An 18,640-nucleotide genomic window follows, 5' to 3' on the forward strand; every position below is an offset into this window, starting at 1 on the left:
TTCCTGGACCAGGGCACGAACCCGTGTCCCCTGCATCAGCAGGCGGACTCTCAACCACTGCGCCACCAGGGAAGCCCAGAGTGCTCTCTTTGATGCTCCCATAAAATCCCTAATAATAGAGTAGTTCTATTATTGCCCTTATCACATTGTTACATAGATCATTACGACCTATCAATGGGTCCACATTTCTCTAGAATGTAAGTTCCTTGCAGGCAAGAATAATATTTTACTCATCTTTATCTGCAGTAGCTAGCCAAGTACAGTGTCTGCACCGCATAAGGTGTTCAGTAAATGTTGAATGAGTCAATGAATAAGTGGGTTAGGACCACTTTCCCCATGAGGTTTGCCATCTCGCCCTGAATCTCAGACTGCTTAGCTGAGCACCAGTGCTTTTTCTAGCTCCTCGAATTCCTTCTTCTGGGTCTCTGTCCCCGGGCCTGTATCCTCAGCAATGTGGGAGATTTGGGTTAAAACCAGATGGCCTAAGATGGTGTCACCAATTTGACTTTGAGAAGTGTCACGTGCTATTGACTCCTGCAGCTGTGTTCCACATCTAATTCAACCCTTTAGGGAGGAACAGGCAGGTGGACCAGCCAACACCATAAATGAGGCCACGAGCCATTCCTGTCAGAGGCCACCTTAGCAACTCAACCAAGTCCTCAAGTTCCAGCCCTGCTCATTCTAAACTGCCTATCAAATGATCTCGACTAGCATACACTACTGAGGTCCCAAAACACTATAGACCAGACCTTACTAGGGTTTCACTTAATATATATCAGCTATTTATAGGATTTAAGGTCACAGTAACTTCCCACTGCTTAAAATAATGATTCCTGGGGCTTCCCTGGTGGCGCAGAGGTTGAGAGTCCGCCTGCCGATGCAGGGGACACGGGTTCGTGCCCCGGTCCGGGAAGATCCCACACGCCGCAGAGCGGCTGGGCCCGTGAGCCGTGGCCGCTGAGCCTGCGCGTCCGGAGCCTGTCCTCCGCAACGGGAGAGGCCACAACAGTGAGAGGCCCGCGTACCGCAAAAAAAAAAAAAGAATTAATAATAATAATAATGATTCCATATTCAGAATGAAAATTCCTTTGTTTTATGATGAAGTAGACTTTACCTGAAGATCCCGCAACATTGTCTCGTGAGTGTGGGCATCACCTTCAAGAACTGAATATCGGTCAAGCTTTTCTTGCTCTTGTTGCAGCCAAGCTTCAAACGCCTTCAAGTCTCTCTGATACTCTTGGTGCAGGCGAACTACTTTTTCAGACTTGTTTACTGCTTCCTATTATTACCATGTAAGATGATTAAGATGGGGATACATTTCTACATGCAGTTTCAATGTACTGTAAGAATTCACTTTTGGAATTTTAGAAAAGCATGATTATTAAGTCATTAAAATATGAATGTTTCCTAGAAAAGTAAAACATTAAGATTTAGGCAAAAAATATTAAAAAACGTAATATTAGGAGTAAAAGGGGTCTTAAAGATGACTTTCTTGAATTAACTTCCTGATCTCTGAATTCCTTATGAAATGTAATATGGATATTCCAAAAAATGAATTAACTTTATTTGTCATAAAAATACATTTTTGCTAATGAAGAATACTGAGATTCTTATATTGTGCCTTCAGTGAGGATTTGGACTCACTGTGGATTTAAGTTTTTATGTACTTTGTCTAATAAAGTAAGGTGTGCTGAACGTTCACAAAGAAATAAATAAAGCCCAGTATTATAAATATTATTGGTGATTATTTCCAGCTTTAGAAAATTGTCATCAGCAGACATATTAAAGAATTTATGAGTCTTCCTTATGAAGCTGCCCCCAATTTTTCTACAATAGGTACATTTCTAGGACTTTTTAATTGAGAATTATTTTCCTTCAGTAACTTTCATATCCTAACAATAGTTGAGGGTTTTGCCAGTGGGGTATTCTAAGTATTAAAATTCATTTTGCATTTTTTTGTTCTATCTGTTTTCACAAGGCTGTCACTGCCCCAAATAAATGAGTCTTTAAATAAGCACAGCTCCAAACACTGCATTTTCAGTGGGTTTGTGTGGAACACGGTGAGCCATACCTTGGTCCGCTCTCTGATGTCTCTGTATCGTTCTTGCAGGTCCTGGAATTCTAACTGGGTGACGTAGTGCTCTGTCATGCCAGCTCCTTTGACTTCAATGGTCTCCAGCAAGCTGCTGTGGCTCAGCACTTCTTCATTTAATAACTAGAGAACATTAAAAAAAAATAAAGGAATTGGTGCATATATAATCATATCAATGGTACTATTAAAATTAGGATATTTTAACTGCATACTTGGCAAGTGATCTCAGGTTATCTATCTGTAGACAGATAGATCACTCTATCATCAATCTATATCTATATATCTATATCTATATCTAGAGTCGGGGGGTGTATTTGATATCTGGCCCAGAACTGTCTCTGAGATTCTGATTCCAGTTGACTTGGAAACCTCAAACTTAATTTGTCCAAAAATGGGCACTTGACCTCTACTCCATTCCCATCCTTCCCCAGCCACCAATAAGCCTCCTTCCCCTTCAGTCTTTTTCCAAACAGTAAATGCTACCATTCCCACCCAGCTGGTCAATTCAGACCACCGGGGTCACCCTTCCTCCCTCCATCCATGATGAAATCCTGTTAGTTCTATCTATTCACTGTATCCTGACATGTGTTCACCTGTCTCCTGCAAGCCCCCAGCCCCCGCTGCTATCACCTTTTACTTGGACTTTTGCAATATCCTGCTAGGCAGATTCCCTGCCCCCAGTTCCTGCCCAGTCCCTTTGTCCACACTCCACACAGCAGCTTGAGTGAGAAAAGATTGTAAGATTCTAAAGGGAATCGTGTCACTCCCCAGCTTAAAACATTGATTATCTTCCCAAAGCTGTCAGGATCAAGTAGAAAATCCACAGGCTAGCATCCTCATGGCAATGCAGGATCTGGTCCCTGGCCCCTCTGCCAGATCACCTGGTAACAGCCATCCATTTATCCTCGGCTCCAGCAACACCCAGCCTTTCTTCTAGCTCCCTTTTATCTGAGCCAGGTTCTCTCCCTCCTCGGGAACATGCTGATTATTCCATCTGAAACGCTCTTTTCCCACCTCCTCCCCAGACTGACTTCTCTGCACTAAACTCCTTAGAGCATTATTTCCGTCGACTATTTCAGAGACGCCTTTCCAGTCTCTCCTCCCCCTCCCCCGACTCCAAGCAGTCCATAGTTGCCCTGTCCCAATGACTCTCTCTCATAACACGCAGTTATTCCTTCAGGGCACTTATCACCAGTTACAATTATTTGTTTATTCATGCATTCTCGGATTAGTATAGGTGTCTCCTCCAGAACACAACCTTTGTCAGTTTTATTTACCTGGAATCGAGCACAATGCCTGCATTTATTGAATAGATGAATAATTAATATAGCAATAGATCATTATAACAACATAATGGGTAGATAATTATGAGTAGATTAATTTTCAGACTGTTTGCAAACAGTCACGCAAACCCAGAAATGTTAAGTGATTTGGCATAGATCACGTAAGGCCATTTAGTCATTCAAATAACTTTCACTCAGCATTTGCTCTGTGTCAGACAGAGAGCCAAATGCATAGGATAAAAAGAAAATTAAGCATCTTTATCCACTGAGGGAGAGAGGTATGTAAGCATATATTCTATAAAACCGATAAAGAGATATGAACAACAGAGAACAGAAGAACTAATTAGCCTCGGGTGGTGGTGGTATCATAGAAAAGAGAGCTTCTGAACTAATTCAGGAAGGTAAGTAGAAGGTTGCCAGGTGCCAGGGCACAGCTAAAGCATTCTGTGAAAAAGGGAAGAGATTCTGCAAAGGCATGGAATCGTTTAATTCCATTTACTGTGGTACATTCAGGAAATAGTGAGAAATACAGTAAGACTGGCACAAGGGTGGAAGGAGGGTGGGAGAGCAAGCAAAATGAGGCTGGCAAAGAGATTATTAAAATTCTCACAAACTAGAGGAGGGAGATTGGTACGATACTGTAAACAGTGGAAAGCAACGGAACTCTCGGGCAGGAAGGAGAGACATTCACCTTTATATGAAGCTAACGGGAGATGGAGACAAGAGACGAGGTGAGCTGTTGCAAGTTAGGAAAAGGATAGATTAGAGTCAGGAGACATTTCTGAACTGGAATCAGCAAGACCTACTGCCTAATTCAAAGCGGGGGTAAGAAAGAAGGAGGTGGGGAAACGAGGTTCCCAGTTTCGGGTATTCAGTGTGGGGTGACACAAAAGAACTGACACCGAGAATACAGGAGTGTGAAGGATTTGGGGTAGAAGATAATAAGTACTGTTTAGGACACAATCAGTTTTAGGTAGAACAGGCCATCCAATGAATATGCCCTGGATGAATGAATCAAAGGTTTCCAAAATGTTATGTGTGAATACTAGTATCAAGAAGAGAGAGGTTTAGGAACCTCCAGTGCCCACCTACCTGTCTATCTGCCCTCAAGCTATCCGTCTATTAATCTTTACACGCAGTACTACACTAATATAAGCATTGTGAAAAATATACAAAAGTAGAAATAGAAAAGGATGTGATAGAAAAGAAAGTACTTTTACTTCCGAATGATGAGCCGGCTGAAGATATGAAAAGCTGTTACAAGTTGCCAAATTTTAAATATATCATAAAACACGCGTCTATCAGGTTTTCCTGGAAGAGGACACTTTCACTCACTAACAAAATAGCCACAAACAAAAGTCTGGGTTGAGAAGCCATTAGAAATTATAGTAAACCCCTCAGATAGAGTTTGCCTATGTGGACAGCCCTAGGATTCAGGTGAGCACATTTCTGTACAACTATGGCAATTCTGAAGCTCCTGTCAGAAAACAAATGGAATCTGAAATCCAGGTCCCACCTTGACTTTGCCGAGAGCGGCTGTTTTCTCCCGCACTTCTGCATACTGCCTTTCGGATTCGTTTAGGCTGGCCTCCACACTGTCCATCCAGCTGGAAAACTGTCGAACATCGTCCTGATAACTTGTCCACTTAGAAAGAGCTCCTTCAAGTTGACTGAAAGGTAATTGAAAGGACAGTAATCTACACCGAGAAGCCATGTACATTCAATCTGTCTGATCTCTATCACTGTGTTGGTTCTGTCTACTCCCCCAGCAGGAAGCCCATAGATAAGGACGGGGGGGCAGGCTTGAGAGGGGCTGAATGGCTGTGGCTTATCAAATCCGAGCCTGAGTCCCTGGCAAGCACAGCCTTGAGAAGCAAGGGTCAGTGAAGTCCAGGCCAACGTGTGAAGAAGAGGGACTGGATATAAAACCTGGAGTCAGGTTTTATATATATATATAGTCAGGTAACCAGGTCACACAAGACACTGGGAGAGGCCTGAAGACAAAACCAGGAGAGATGCCCTGAGCGAGGCTTTTCGGAGCCAAGACTCAGGGCAGAAAGAGAAGCAATATTTAACTCCATGAAGTTGAGTAGGACATCCAGAGGAGAGAAAAAAAATGTAATGAAGGAAGGAAGAACCGAACAAGAACAAGCATAGTCACTATCTTGCATGAGATTTAAAAATCAGAAAATCACAAATGATATAGGCTAACATTTCCTGAATTGGTTTAATTATTAAAACCTGATGATTTCTCTTACTGAAAAATTAAGCACTTCCTTCTCTCAATACAGATGTTACATGTTTAACTCCATTAATCATTTGTGTCTAACTTTACTAACAGGCTTGAATCCTTCTGTAGCAGACACTCTGCGCTCCACCCCCCCGACCAGACCCCTGCAGTACGCTGCCAACCGGTCCTCCAAAGGCCAACTCCTTGCCCTCTTGGCCCGAGGGCACCCTCTGGTCCCTGGTGCCCTCTCAGCTTGAGGGCACTGTAGGCAAGAAATGCCAGGGACTGTCGTCCCCTGGAGGCAATCCTCGACTGCCTGCCTGACTCATGGCAGTTTGTTTACAAACATTCCAGCTCCCCTGCTCTCCATGGGTAATTCCCAGACACGCTCTATCTACACTGGCTCCCAGCAACGCCTGCTGGGAGTAAGCTCCAGCTGCCTATGTTACTGGCTGCCCTCCCTCTCTCACGTGTTGTTCCCACCACCTACTGGTGTTTTCTGGGGCTACTTCCCAAGTAAACTGATTGGTTTTAACTAATATATCTTCACATGATTAAACATGTATTTATCTTTGACTTTTTAAGCAGTGAACATCAACACTAAGAACCATGTAGTTATATGAAAACACAGACACAGGACTGCAGCTCAACCTAAATGAAAGATGGCACCTGCCAGTTTCTTTTGTTCCAAGAAGAAAAGAGAAAAGGAAGGAAGGAGGGAGGGAAGCAGGAAGGAAGAAAGGGAGGCAAAAATAACGGAGCAGGGCAATAGAGAGAGAGAAAGAGACTGGGGCCCGGGGGCAGAGAGAGAGAAAGGAAGAACCCCGGGACAGTCTGTTACTGAGCTATCCTGTAGATCTTTTAGCTATGCGGCTGCTTCCCTGTAGATCTGTTAGCAATGACTTCACAGCAGCCTTGCAGCTTCACTAACCTTTTACAACGAATCACTGCAGACAAAAGGGACGCCCACATAGCCTTCACAGTCCGCAGCTGCTGCTGAATGGCAGGAATGCCTTCCGGAGACGTATTCTGAAGGACAGACTCCCCTCTCGTCACTATCATTTTCATCTGGATCTCTTTTTCCTGTTTCACTGATAACAGAGCCTGTAAAAGCACATACAGAAGTCCTTTGTCATTTGCTTATTTAACATTTCTAGCTTTAAATATTTCAGAGTCCCCGTGGATAGCAGATGATCTGCAGTTGGGTTGAGCCCCGGTTCTCTCAGGCTTACCAGGTGGAGGACGGGAGAGTCACTTGCTGGTGGTGCCAGTAACCAGTCACCAGCCTGAGTGGCCTTGGCCTTTCAGGTCATTATTATTCTCTGAATAATCCCTACTTTCCACTGAAGTTTCATTTTACTGTTTTTTAATAAGAGAAAAATAGATGACTATAGGATTCCTGAATTCTCAAGGGTCACTGGAAGAAGAACTCTATAAAGGTTAAGGTCCCTCACACAACAAACTGAAAGAAATAGCTTAATTCATATTATATATTAATTTATATATTTCAAGTTCTTCACAAGCACTCTTCTTTTTCTATATAAGAAGGATCTTTGAATCCAAAGTTATAAAACTGGTGTTTATCACCTGAAAGGTAAAGTTTCATCTCTCTCTCTCATCTGGACCTTGCCAACCTCTACAGATTCAGTTTCGGCCAGTCATGGCCGTTGGCTTCTGCTACAGCAGGAAAGAACTGCTAGTAACGTCTCACGTACCATGCTGTCGGCTTTCTTCAGCTTTTGCTCTTTTGGTCCCACTCTGAAATCTCCGCTGAGGTATCAGGCTTTCTGAGAAACCTGCCTCAACTCTCAACCCGATGCCCCTTGCCCAGCTCCGCTCCTCTATGTGTCCATAGCACCGTAATTATTATTACTGTCTTCTGTGTTTCAGCCTCCAGCCTTAGACAATGAAATCCTTGAGGGCAATGACCATATTTTATTCATTTTTGAATCTTTGGTATCAAGGCACGATGCCAGTCTCCCAGAAGACACCCAGTGTACAAATGACAGGTGAATGAATGCAGAATGATTGCTTTATCACAAACATAAACTAACACAGAACTAGTATCTTGTGATGGGAGAACAACGGACTAACTGATACAGGCAGGCAAGTGAGTTGAACAGATGGGAAAGGTTTTGCCCGATAAAATGTTTCAACCAAGTATTTCTCAGAATAAATGTGCCTGTGATGTAATTTGAAACTAGCCGCTTAACTGGCTATATCAAGCAAGTAACCATTTTGGGGTTGTTATTTTTTATTAAAAATGGTTTTTTTTTTTTTTGGCCACGCCATGCGGCTTGCAGGACCTTATTCCCCCAACCAGGGATTGAACGCACGCCCTCAGCAGTGAAAGCAGAGTCCTAACCACTGGACTGCCAGGAAATTTCCTTATTTTATTTTAATTTTTGTGAAGTATTTATGACTGAGTATATCTGAGCTCAATCGATTCAGGAGTGCTTAGGCAAAGCCTCCCTATGCAAACAGGATCATATCCATGGAGCATTCTTGGATTTCTCATGGACAGAGTGTGACATTATCGTATCAGACAGAGACTCGAGAACTTTTGAGAAGAACAAATTCTGTAAATGAGAGACATTTCTCGTAAAAGGCACACCTCAAGCTTGAGCACCCTGCTGTCCAGCACGCTCTTGTCAGAGGTCGGGTGGCAGTAAGAGTCCAGCATGTGGACTGCATCTGTCATCCAGTCGTGCAGGTCTTTAATCCCGAGGGAGAACTGATTGTGTTCTGCAACAATTCTGTCCAGTCTTGACACTTTCTCCTGGAAATGACAGAAATCGTTTTCCAGCGGTCCCTTCCACAGAGACTCCACACCCTGAAGCTACTCAGATTGTAATGCTAACCCTTTGTTCCAAATAACTGCAATCAGCCATAGGTCCATAGGCTCACAGATACGATGCAAGGCTGTATGAATCTATGAGATGTGAAATAGCTTTCTAAGAAGAGTAAAAATATGAGAATAATTGGGTCAAGAGGCAGAAAGATTACAATGACAATTTAGTGTCCCTCAGAGTACTCGCTACTCTTCTTTACGACAGTTGGGATATTTTTCAGAAATGTCACTAATGTCTTCCTCACACCTTGTCTGGGAAGCCCACTGAAGTAGTTTCTGCTCTCACACGATCACATTTGGCTCAACTGATACCACGTACCCACATGACCTACATTGTAGCCAGTTCTAAAAAAACAATTATCTGAGATTCTGTAATATCCCTAAATTGGGACCGTAAATGTGGTTTTAGTTATTAAAGCTTATATCCAACAGTGAAGATTTTATGAATATAATTGTCAGCTCTTAAAGCATTTGAGTATCCATTGATTTTTTGGTATCTAAGTAAATACAAAGGAATAGAAAGATGGCCTTAATTTATTCTAATTTCAGATACGTGCCAGATTTTCTCAAGACAAAAAAAGTAAAAAACATTGGTGTCAACACAGACTCTTTTACTCCAGCACCTATACTATTTGGCTGTCTCAATGATGTTTTATTGGGGGTGCAAACAGCAGGCCAGGAGTGAGCCCACACTAAAACAGGCAAAGCCAAGTTACAGCAGGTTCCCTACATTCTCAGATCTGAAATACAAAAGGGAAATATAGGGAACAAATGTTACAAGGCCATAAAGCTCAGGGTAGGCCGCCCTACAAAGTTCACGATGGGTCTGCTGAATGCTCTAAGTGAGGTCACTGTGGGATCCCATTTACTTTTTTTCTAAGCTGTTAGAAAAGCGCTTTAATCAGTTATAGGAATCATTGTCAGTTCTGAGCTCTGCTCTAGAATCTCAGCTGAAACTCTCAACCAACACGTCTTTGACTACTATGTAATGAATGTAAAGAATTGAGACAAATGGAAAAAATGATCCCCCACTCACTCTATGTAGTCCACGAAGTAAATTTAAACTGCTCTGAATTCCTGTTTTTCTAAAGTAATTTAATCTGCGTTATCTTTAGACACAATACTCTGAATTCTGCCTTATGTTTATGCTTTGAGTCTTCCAGATAAAAGCTCTGGGGAACATACCTCTTCAGGATTAAAGGGAATATTTTGTGCAATCATAGAGATGGGAAGTCTCTTCGATGTCTGAAACCTCCTTTGCTCTTTTCAGACAAGCATGTTGAGATGATACAGCACAAACGTTTGGCTGGGCTTGCAAGGCTAGGGAGAGCACTTGCACGCCTTGGCCCTGCCCCGGGGTCCCGGGCTCCCGGGCCCCAGCTCGCAGAGCTGCGACCCACACTCACACACAGCACGTGGCAGGCGTTACCTTTGTGAAATTGCTTAGAGCTAGATACTGAGAAGACAGCTGTGACACTCGGTGTGTAAAGCTCCTGCTGGCCGCATGGCCCTCCCACAGCTGCTGAGCTTTCTCTTTCAGCCTGTGGAGCTGAGGCTCGTAGCAGTTTATTTCCTCAAGGACAGACTGAAAAGCACAAGCAAGGCGCTATTAAGAGGCTGGGGAAGAGCACATCGCAGACAAAGCTTCGGCCCCGAGACCGAGGAAACAAACACAGGCGAGTGATAGGTGTGCCCCGAAGGCGCGGCATTATTTCCAAGCTACGCACAGTGTGGACTACAGGACGGGACAAATCACACCTCAAAGGATAGCTGGAAAACAGGACATCTGAAATTGGGGACGGGTGCACTCTATCTCAGGACGGCCAAATCTAACTCCAGGGCGCTCGCGTGCCTCTGATCTGAATGCATGGTAGCTGGGGGCGGGCCAGACGGGCTGAGGGGCTGATCACCTGCAGCTTCTGCTGTTCCCGCCTCTTGGCCGGCAGATCGTACAGGCGTTTGCTGCTTTCATGCACCATCTTCTCGGTTTTACTCAGCCAGTCCTGCACAGGCTCAGCACTTACTTCAAAGTCCTTCATCTGCGTCTTCAGATTCTATGAGGTTTTGGATAGAGTTAGGGACCAAAAAAAAAAAAAACAAATGTTAATAGCAAGTCCAGAGTCTTCACTTGGCATTCCAAGCCCACCCCAACCTGACCTCCCCACGCATCTCCCCTTCTTTTCCTGTCCCCAGTGTCTGGAACTTTCTATCCTTCACCTTGGTACCAGGCTAATCTGTGAACAACCCTTTAGAGGTTTTTAAGTTCTACTTTTTAATAAATGAATGTTCATACACGCCCCCTTATCAGCCTCTGTCACATTTGTTGTTTACACCAGTCACTGCATCCTTTATCATGGACTGGGCTGGATTGTGAGTTTTCATCTCATGCCAGCAAGCCTGCCTGCAAGTAGATTACAAACTCCATGAGGGGAGGGCTGTGTCTGACACTTCCTGGGACACATCATGGGGGTACCTTGCAGGAATATAAATAAGTCCTCACAAACATTTTGTTGATTTTGATTAATGGTGAAACAAGAAATAGCATATGGTTGATCTGCTTATTATGTTTTTAATAAACAATTTGCTTATTCTGATTTATAAAGATACAAGAAACAAGAAATAGTATTCTGTGTTTACTACATAAGAATGTTGTCACCACTTTCATTGATAATTTGTAGCTTGTCATATGTATTTGATAAAGTTTTATATGGTGCCATTTCACCTTAGCCAAGGTGTTTATATCTACACTCTATTATTTATAAAAACGCTAGACTGAAGTGAATTTGAAATTTATGTTACCATGTGAACCCGCTAAAGGATTTTAAATTTAAATTTAAATCAGAGCTTTGCGTAGAATTGTCAAAGAGCAAATCCACAAAGGTTAGCTTAAAAATTTATGTGGCAAGAACTGCAGGAGCCTGGGAGAATGGCTCAAGGTTCCATATGTATCCGATCCGGTGTCTACAATGTGGGGACAGTCATGCTGCCATAGTCCCCTCTTAGGGAGATGGTAGCTGGGAATGCTTTGGAAAATTAAAAGTGCTTCACAAATGTAAGATACCAGGATAACTCCTGGAATATTCTACTAAAATTTAAGCTTCATGAGGGCAGGAGTTCTATTCTGTTTTATTCTTTGCTGTATCTCCAGAGCTTTAAATAGTCCTTGGCAAATGGAAGACGTTCAACGAATATTTGTTGAATAATTAAATAAATTTATAAATTCAAGGTGTTTCCATTTTCCTGCCACTGGAGTCTCATGGGGCCACTAGAGGAAAAACTGGGAACCATGATCAGGAATCAGTGCTACAAAGACATGGGACTGAGCAGTAGGGGCTCAGAGACCTCATGTAAAAAGTTTGGGTTCCTCATCCAAGGAGTAAAGTCAGAGGGCCTGAGCAAGGGGCCTGGGGCACAGGAATAAAGACAGCTTGATACTAAGTCAAACAATTCCTAATGTTCCTCATATGCTTCCTATCCTTGGGGGTGTATAGGCCTCCCACCAAATGTTCATTCTGCATAATCTTCCTGTTATTTCTCCAATGGCTTCAGTGACCACCTACAAAGCCTTAAAGCCTTCCATTTACAGAACTGTATTCACACAACACTTCAGGTCAGAGTGCCTGGGTCTACACCTTGTCTTCAACACTTACTAGCTGTGAGAACTTGGTAGATTATTTAAGCACCTTTTGCCTTAATTTCCTCAACCATAAAATAGAAATAAGAGAGTCTCTACCTCAGAGAATGGTTCTGAGGATTAAACACATTAATGTATGTTAAGTGTCTTCAACAGTGACTGGTAAATATTCACTCACTGTTTTGACAGCTCTACCCTCTCTCTTGAACTTTGAACTCACCTTCACTGCTACTTCCCTGGCCATTACCTACTGAGTATATTGCAGGCCCATAAAATTTAACATATATTACATTGAATCAACTTTTCTATCCCTTCCCAAACTACTTTTTCTGTCATATTCATGTCTCAGTTAATGGCATCACCATTCATGCCATTTTCTGAACTAGAAACCAAAGACTTAAACTTAACTTCTCCTTCCCTGGACCCCTCATTGAATTCTTTACCAAATCCTGTTATGTTTTCTTTCGGAGATAACGCTCCATCCCTTATCATTTCTTTAATTCAGGCTCTTGTCTCTCTCATCTGGACCATTATGAAAAGATTTCCCTGGTCTTCCGGCTACTTATTAGTCGCCATTCTGGTCTACACTGGAGCCAGAGAGTTGACACGTTTATCTCCAGCTTAAAGATCAGTAGGTTCCTCACTCAGCCTTTCTCAACCCTAGAATTAAGCCCTAGTATCCTAAAGCATCCATTGTACGTAATGAATTAATCTCTCTTCTATGTACCTAGAATGGTATGGGTTATGTTCCATCCTTGTGAAAATTGAGAAAATAAGTCCTGTTCTGGGGTTCAGATAAGGAATTCTGGCCAAGAGTCAAGGTCAAATTGCTCAGTATGCAAGACATTCCACTATCTGGTCCTAATCGTCAACTCCGGTCTTATCTTTGTTGCTTTTCCCACAAAATCTTATGTGAATGTCAAACCCCTCAAAGTCCCCCATTCATAGCTGACACTCATGACACCCTGGCCCTGCACATTCAATTACGGCCTGCATTAATCATGGCCATAATTAAATTAAGGCTCTATTCTGCTAGGAAGTGCTGTTGTAAAAGGGAAAAGAATACTCTCCGTGCCTCACAGTTTTACTCTAAGAGTTGGCACACAAAACAGATGACCACAAGAAAAATACAATTGCACTGTGGCAGAAATTATGTTATGATTATAATAAATTCAATTTATGTTGTCTCCGCATAAAATAAAATCACCATTGTCTCTTTGCATACTGAGCTCCAAAAACCTACTACCTGATATGTGCATTAGTTAGACCATCTCAGCCACAGCATTGCCTTACGTGGATATTTCTGTTCAATTCTCTTAGGACAACTTCTTAAATTGAGGGATTTCAAATGAAAAAATAAGTGATATTGCCCAAAAGTAACATCAGTTGTTCCTGGTGGGATGGTGTGTGGGCAAGCCTGTGATACCTGCCCCTGCCATGCAAGAAGCTATCAAATTCCTCAGTGAGGTTCACATGGCAACACTGAGCTGTTTCTTAGAGTCATCCAGTTATCTATTAATATTCAGAGAGGGATGACCAAAATCATTAACGAGGGTATTTGGAGGTATTGAATACAATACACTGTATTGTAACTACAATGGCAACAAGTACAACAAACAGCACGGAGCACATCCACGTGGTTGGCTATAGTATACCTCCAGGGCAGATACTTTCTGGTGGAGATTTGAATGAAAATCTTTCCAATCTTCTTTTGCAGTTGCAATTTTAGCCTGGATGCCACTAGCTTTCTCTTTGGTCAATAGAGTACTCAAAAGTTCTCCTTTAGAAAGCATCGTGTTTAGCTTGTGCTGTCCATTTTCACTCTCCGACAAAAATTCCTATAAAGAAAAAGGTAAGAGATTAGGCATAATAAAATGCTTTATCCATCGAATTTACTACTTATTTCTCAACATAACCAAAGAAAAGAAAAACAATTTTTATTGTATATATTAAGTGACTAAGGTTCTCTTACCCTATTTGTACAATAATACATTATGTATTATTGTATTATGTATGTATCATATCTAATAATAATCGTATGTAACTGACATGGTTATTGTGAAAATTACTGAGAAAATCTGCCTAGAATGTTCAGGCATGATGCTTGTCAGAGAGCTTTTATTATTTCCTAAATCCCTATTAATATATAAAAATAGCATGCATTTAGATCAATGGACTAGTTTCTTTTCACATACACATCAATTGTTTCAAGCAGGGATTTACCTGAAATCTGAGTTTCTTAAGCCAAACTTTAATATGCTTATAAAGATCTAGAGGCACATTTTTATTATTTTTTTTATTTTTTATTTTTTTGCGGTGTGTGGGCCTCTCACTGTTGTGGCCTTTCCCGTTGCGGAGCACAGGCTCCGGACGCGCAGGCTCAGCAGCCATGGCTCACGGGCCCAGCCGCTCTGCGGCATGTGGGATCTTCCGGACCGGGGCACGAACCCGTGTCCCCTGCATCGGCAGGCGGACTCTCAACCACTGCGCCACCAGGGGAGCCCTAGAGGCACCTTTTTAAACCACTTAAGCACCATTATTGGATAGTTTTTTTTTTTTTGGCTGCAAGGCTTGTGGGATCTTAGCTCCCTGACCAGGGATTGAACCCGTGCCCCCTCCAGTGGAAGCGCGGAGTCCTAACCACTGGACGCCCAGGGAATTCCCATCACCATTATTAGAATTAATTGATCACACTCTCACCTGTATTTTCTGAAGACTTGCTGAAACTTCACTAATATTTTGAGGTATATCAAAACATTTAGCTGTAGTGATCTTTGCATGAACCAACCACTGCTGGAAATCCTTGAAGGCTCTTCGAAATCTCTGCTGTAAAATCTGTTCTTTATTCTGACAGCCCTTGGATGCTTGCAAACAAAGACTAAAACCATGATTTGAAACATTTAATGGGAGGAAAAGAAATGATAAAGTAGATTAAAATAATGTTCAACAGAGTCAACAGTCCTGAGTATGTCCTCACACCATTTGGTAATGTATTTAAGATTAATTAATTTATATTATTACTGAACTCACAACTTAAACAAACCTCTGGCTTCTTATTTGTGTGAAAATATTTTGAATACCAGTAAGGTTCACGCTCACCAGTTATACTCTTTAATCAAGCCAGAAACTTTTCTGCTGTATGTACTCAGGTCTCTGGAAAAACGACAAAGTTCATTCAGCTGAGACTTGAGATCCTCTGTCTGAGGCTCTGCTTTTTGTAGGGCATCCAGTATCTCCTATTAGGAAATCACAAGACAGGGGAACAAGCATTTAAACTGGGTAACTTCCACATCCTCATACTATACATGCATAAATCACATAATAAATTATTAGTGAGGGAAAACCCAACACAGTAGATTCAGTGAAGAAATGAGACCTATTTTCAGGACTCCCCAAGGCATATAATAGTGCTCGGTTAATCTGCATCCTGTTCAAGGCATGGATAGTCACTTGAGCATCCAATGTTACCGCGTAGTCAAATGATCAAGTAACTTAAAGTGGGACAAGAAAAAGAAAAGCAAAAATAGCCTAAATTGTTTAAAAAAAAAAACAAAAAATACCAGTCTGCCTAGGCCATTGGGAGATGTGTATGAATATTGTTGGTGTGGGGTGAAGGTGAAGAGAAATCATTTCAAAGCAAAGCCATACTTATTTGGGATTAAAAAATACATAAGGCAACTGGTTTTATGTAGTTTGTATGGTTAACTTTCATATTAAGGATTTCTTACATTCCAGAGGTCTAATTTAACTAGTAATTTATTCATTTCACAGTTTCATTCATACAGTCATCAAGTATTTGCTAAATGTCTGGCATGTGGAGCTCACAGTTTAACAAATGAGAGGCAGAGACGCGAATAATCACAGTACCGTGAGTACTTAATCCAAAATAAAGTGTTGGGATTTGACAAGTGCACCTCTGAAATCAAGGCCATGGTCTACTGAGTTACACAAGGTGCTCTGCAATCAGAGCTCTCTTCTTATAGCTTGTCACAAGAAGCAAATGAGATCACCAGTGTCAAATACTTAGCACAATTCCTGGCACAGCAGGAGCCTAATTAGTAAAGACAACAGGTTATTTAAGTGGAACTATGTGGATAATAGTATCGCCAAGGTAAAAAAAAAAAATTATTAAGGAGGAGAGGCAAGAAGTTGAGTAACTACTCAGATAGCTGTTGCTGTTACTATTATTATTCTCAGAGATATTTATCAAGACCTGGCCTAGATTTGTAGGAAAACCATGCCTCTCAACAAAGTAGGTCTGTGCGGTATCCCTCATCCTAGAAAATGGCACCACTGTTCTCCCACTGATCTGAATCAGAAAACTAAGCATCACCCTGGCCTTGCCCATTTCCCTTCTCATTCCATACAAGAGAAACGAGGGCTGGTCTATTCTATGTCTTAACTGTTTTAATCAGTTCAGTTATCTCTTTTCTTCTGCTTCTCAGCTCTCATAGACCCCATTTACCCTCTAGAATGGCACAGTGTTCTCTGAATGTGAATCCTGTTCTCTAGTTGTCTCTTCTGTGTTTTCTCAATTCCTCAGTAATTGTGGATCTTGATGCCGTGTTTCCACCTCACCCATCTGGTCAATATGTAATCACATCTCAAGGCTCAGCTCAAATCACAGCTCCTCTAAGGATTCTCTGCCCTCTGTCCCACCTCTTAGGGGCTTATTTCGAGGACGCACAGCAACTTGTTGGCACTCATCGCAATCCACAGTCCCCAGTGGTCTTGAGTTTGTTGGCCTTTCCACCTACACTGTGATTCTGAGAGGAGGGATGCCGCTCTTGGTTTTAAAATTCGTTACTTAGCTTAGTGGCTGGGCCATAGAGGAGTCTAAAATACTTTTATCTATAAAATTCACAAATAATAACTAGAAAGTTTCTCTCCAAACACTAAAATACTAACTAATTTACACCACATTGAACCATTTATTTAAGGAAGGACATTATAACAGCTAAAGAAATTTACCATATACCAAAAAGTAAAAAGAACCAGAGATTCAAAGTGGTCATTTATAAATTAGATGATATGAAAAGTGCAAAGCGTTTGACCAAAGCTTTTGACTAAACATTTTTTCTGAACTTCATCATAGATTAAAGCATTGTAGCAGAGTCTTTCATTTTATACATATCAGCTCATATACTTCTGTTTCAGTTAAGTCCTAGAATGCATGTTTTTCCTTAAGGTTATACAGGTTAATAAAATTGCTAAATTTCTAACACTAATAACCTAGTGGATATTAAAAAATATGAGTTTTGCAAACAGAGTGAACAAGATATTTTGCAACATGATTTAATATAGCTTACAGATGATGGTCCATTTTTGTTTTTTAAAGGACTTCTTGAGTCTCATCACTTAATTGCAGAAGAGAAAGTAAACACTTGTGAAGGTTTGTGACTATTATTATGATTTTCAACAATGCCAACCCCTGCCTTACAGCAAAACAATGCCAAAGAACCCTGGCAAATCCATTATTTTGTAAAACTTTTCCTACGTATTCATATGTAATGGAAGTATTAGCTCTTTTTTTTTTAAATTAAAATGTCTTCCTAGCTTTATTGCAATATACTTGACATACAACATTGTAGATAAATTTAAGGTGTATAATGTGTTGACGTGATACATGTATATGTTGCAAAATGGTTGCCACCAGAGCATTAGCTCACACTTCCGTCTCATCACATAATTACCATTTCTTTCTTTGTGGTGAGAACATTTATTAGCTCCGTTTTTATTTTTCATTTATTTTTTCTCCCCATTTTATTGAGATATAATTGACACACAGCACTGTGTAAGTTTAAGACGTACAGCATAATGTTATCTCCAAAATAGCATCATTAGAAAGAAAAGAAAATCTGAATATTGGGAGGCAATGTAGTACTGTCATCAAAAGTATGAACTTTGGAGCCAAATATGGAAGTAGATTTAAGCAGGGGGCTGTCAGCTTTGAATTACTAGTACAATTAAAAGTCCATATTCACTTTTGCATTATCCTGTGCATTTTTTATAGGATTCACCTATTATTTTCACTAATAGTAGCAATGAAAACTTGGTAGAATAGTAATGTAATCTAAACACAACCAGATCTTTCTTTTCTAAAAATTTCATTCATACTAGTGGAAGAGAAAGGAAGGGAAGCAAAAAAGAACTAAAAACATTATAAATGATTTTTTTGATATCGGAGTGAATAATACTGACCACATGGGACAATTAACAACTTCCTTGTCCCTGTTTTACAGAAGTGTTTTCTGTGCTTTATTCTAGGGCTTAAGCCTAAAGGATTGGAAAGGCATCAGGAAAAAAGAAACAAACAAAAACCCTAGAAACATTATAAATAAAATAGTATAAAGAGATGATTATAAAGTTTTATTTTGTGGTGTGCTGTATTTCAAATATTTGATTTAAAACAAGACAACGTTGGAAATACTACATGACTTACTACAATACTGGCTGAAGCTATTTTGAAAAGATTATAACATAAATAGAAACAGAGAAGTTTATACTAAACTTCCTTTTAAGGATATCCACGATTCAGAGCACTATAAAA

General features: G+C 41.0%; 1 protein-coding gene across 1 annotated transcript in view; it reads right to left on the reverse strand.

Annotated features, from left to right (window-relative positions):
• Window positions 1-18,640, reverse strand: part of SYNE1 (spectrin repeat containing nuclear envelope protein 1) — a 451,837-nt gene that overhangs the window by 218,915 nt on the left and 214,282 nt on the right. The window contains exons 56-65 of the mRNA XM_024748028.1: window positions 15,190-15,326; window positions 14,791-14,968; window positions 13,746-13,928; window positions 10,367-10,510; window positions 9,886-10,041; window positions 8,220-8,384; window positions 6,537-6,709; window positions 4,892-5,045; window positions 2,072-2,215; window positions 1,115-1,279 (exon numbers count right to left, since the gene is read on the reverse strand). Of these exons, the coding sequence (XP_024603796.1) occupies window positions 1,115-1,279; window positions 2,072-2,215; window positions 4,892-5,045; window positions 6,537-6,709; window positions 8,220-8,384; window positions 9,886-10,041; window positions 10,367-10,510; window positions 13,746-13,928; window positions 14,791-14,968; window positions 15,190-15,326 (1,599 nt within the window). The remainder of the gene's footprint in view (window positions 1-1,114; window positions 1,280-2,071; window positions 2,216-4,891; window positions 5,046-6,536; window positions 6,710-8,219; window positions 8,385-9,885; window positions 10,042-10,366; window positions 10,511-13,745; window positions 13,929-14,790; window positions 14,969-15,189; window positions 15,327-18,640) is intronic.

The sequence above is a fragment of the Neophocaena asiaeorientalis genome, unplaced genomic scaffold, assembly GCF_003031525.2.
Source record: "Neophocaena asiaeorientalis asiaeorientalis breed wild unplaced genomic scaffold, Neophocaena_asiaeorientalis_V1.1 scaffold123, whole genome shotgun sequence".
Lineage (NCBI taxonomy): Eukaryota > Metazoa > Chordata > Mammalia > Artiodactyla > Phocoenidae > Neophocaena > Neophocaena asiaeorientalis.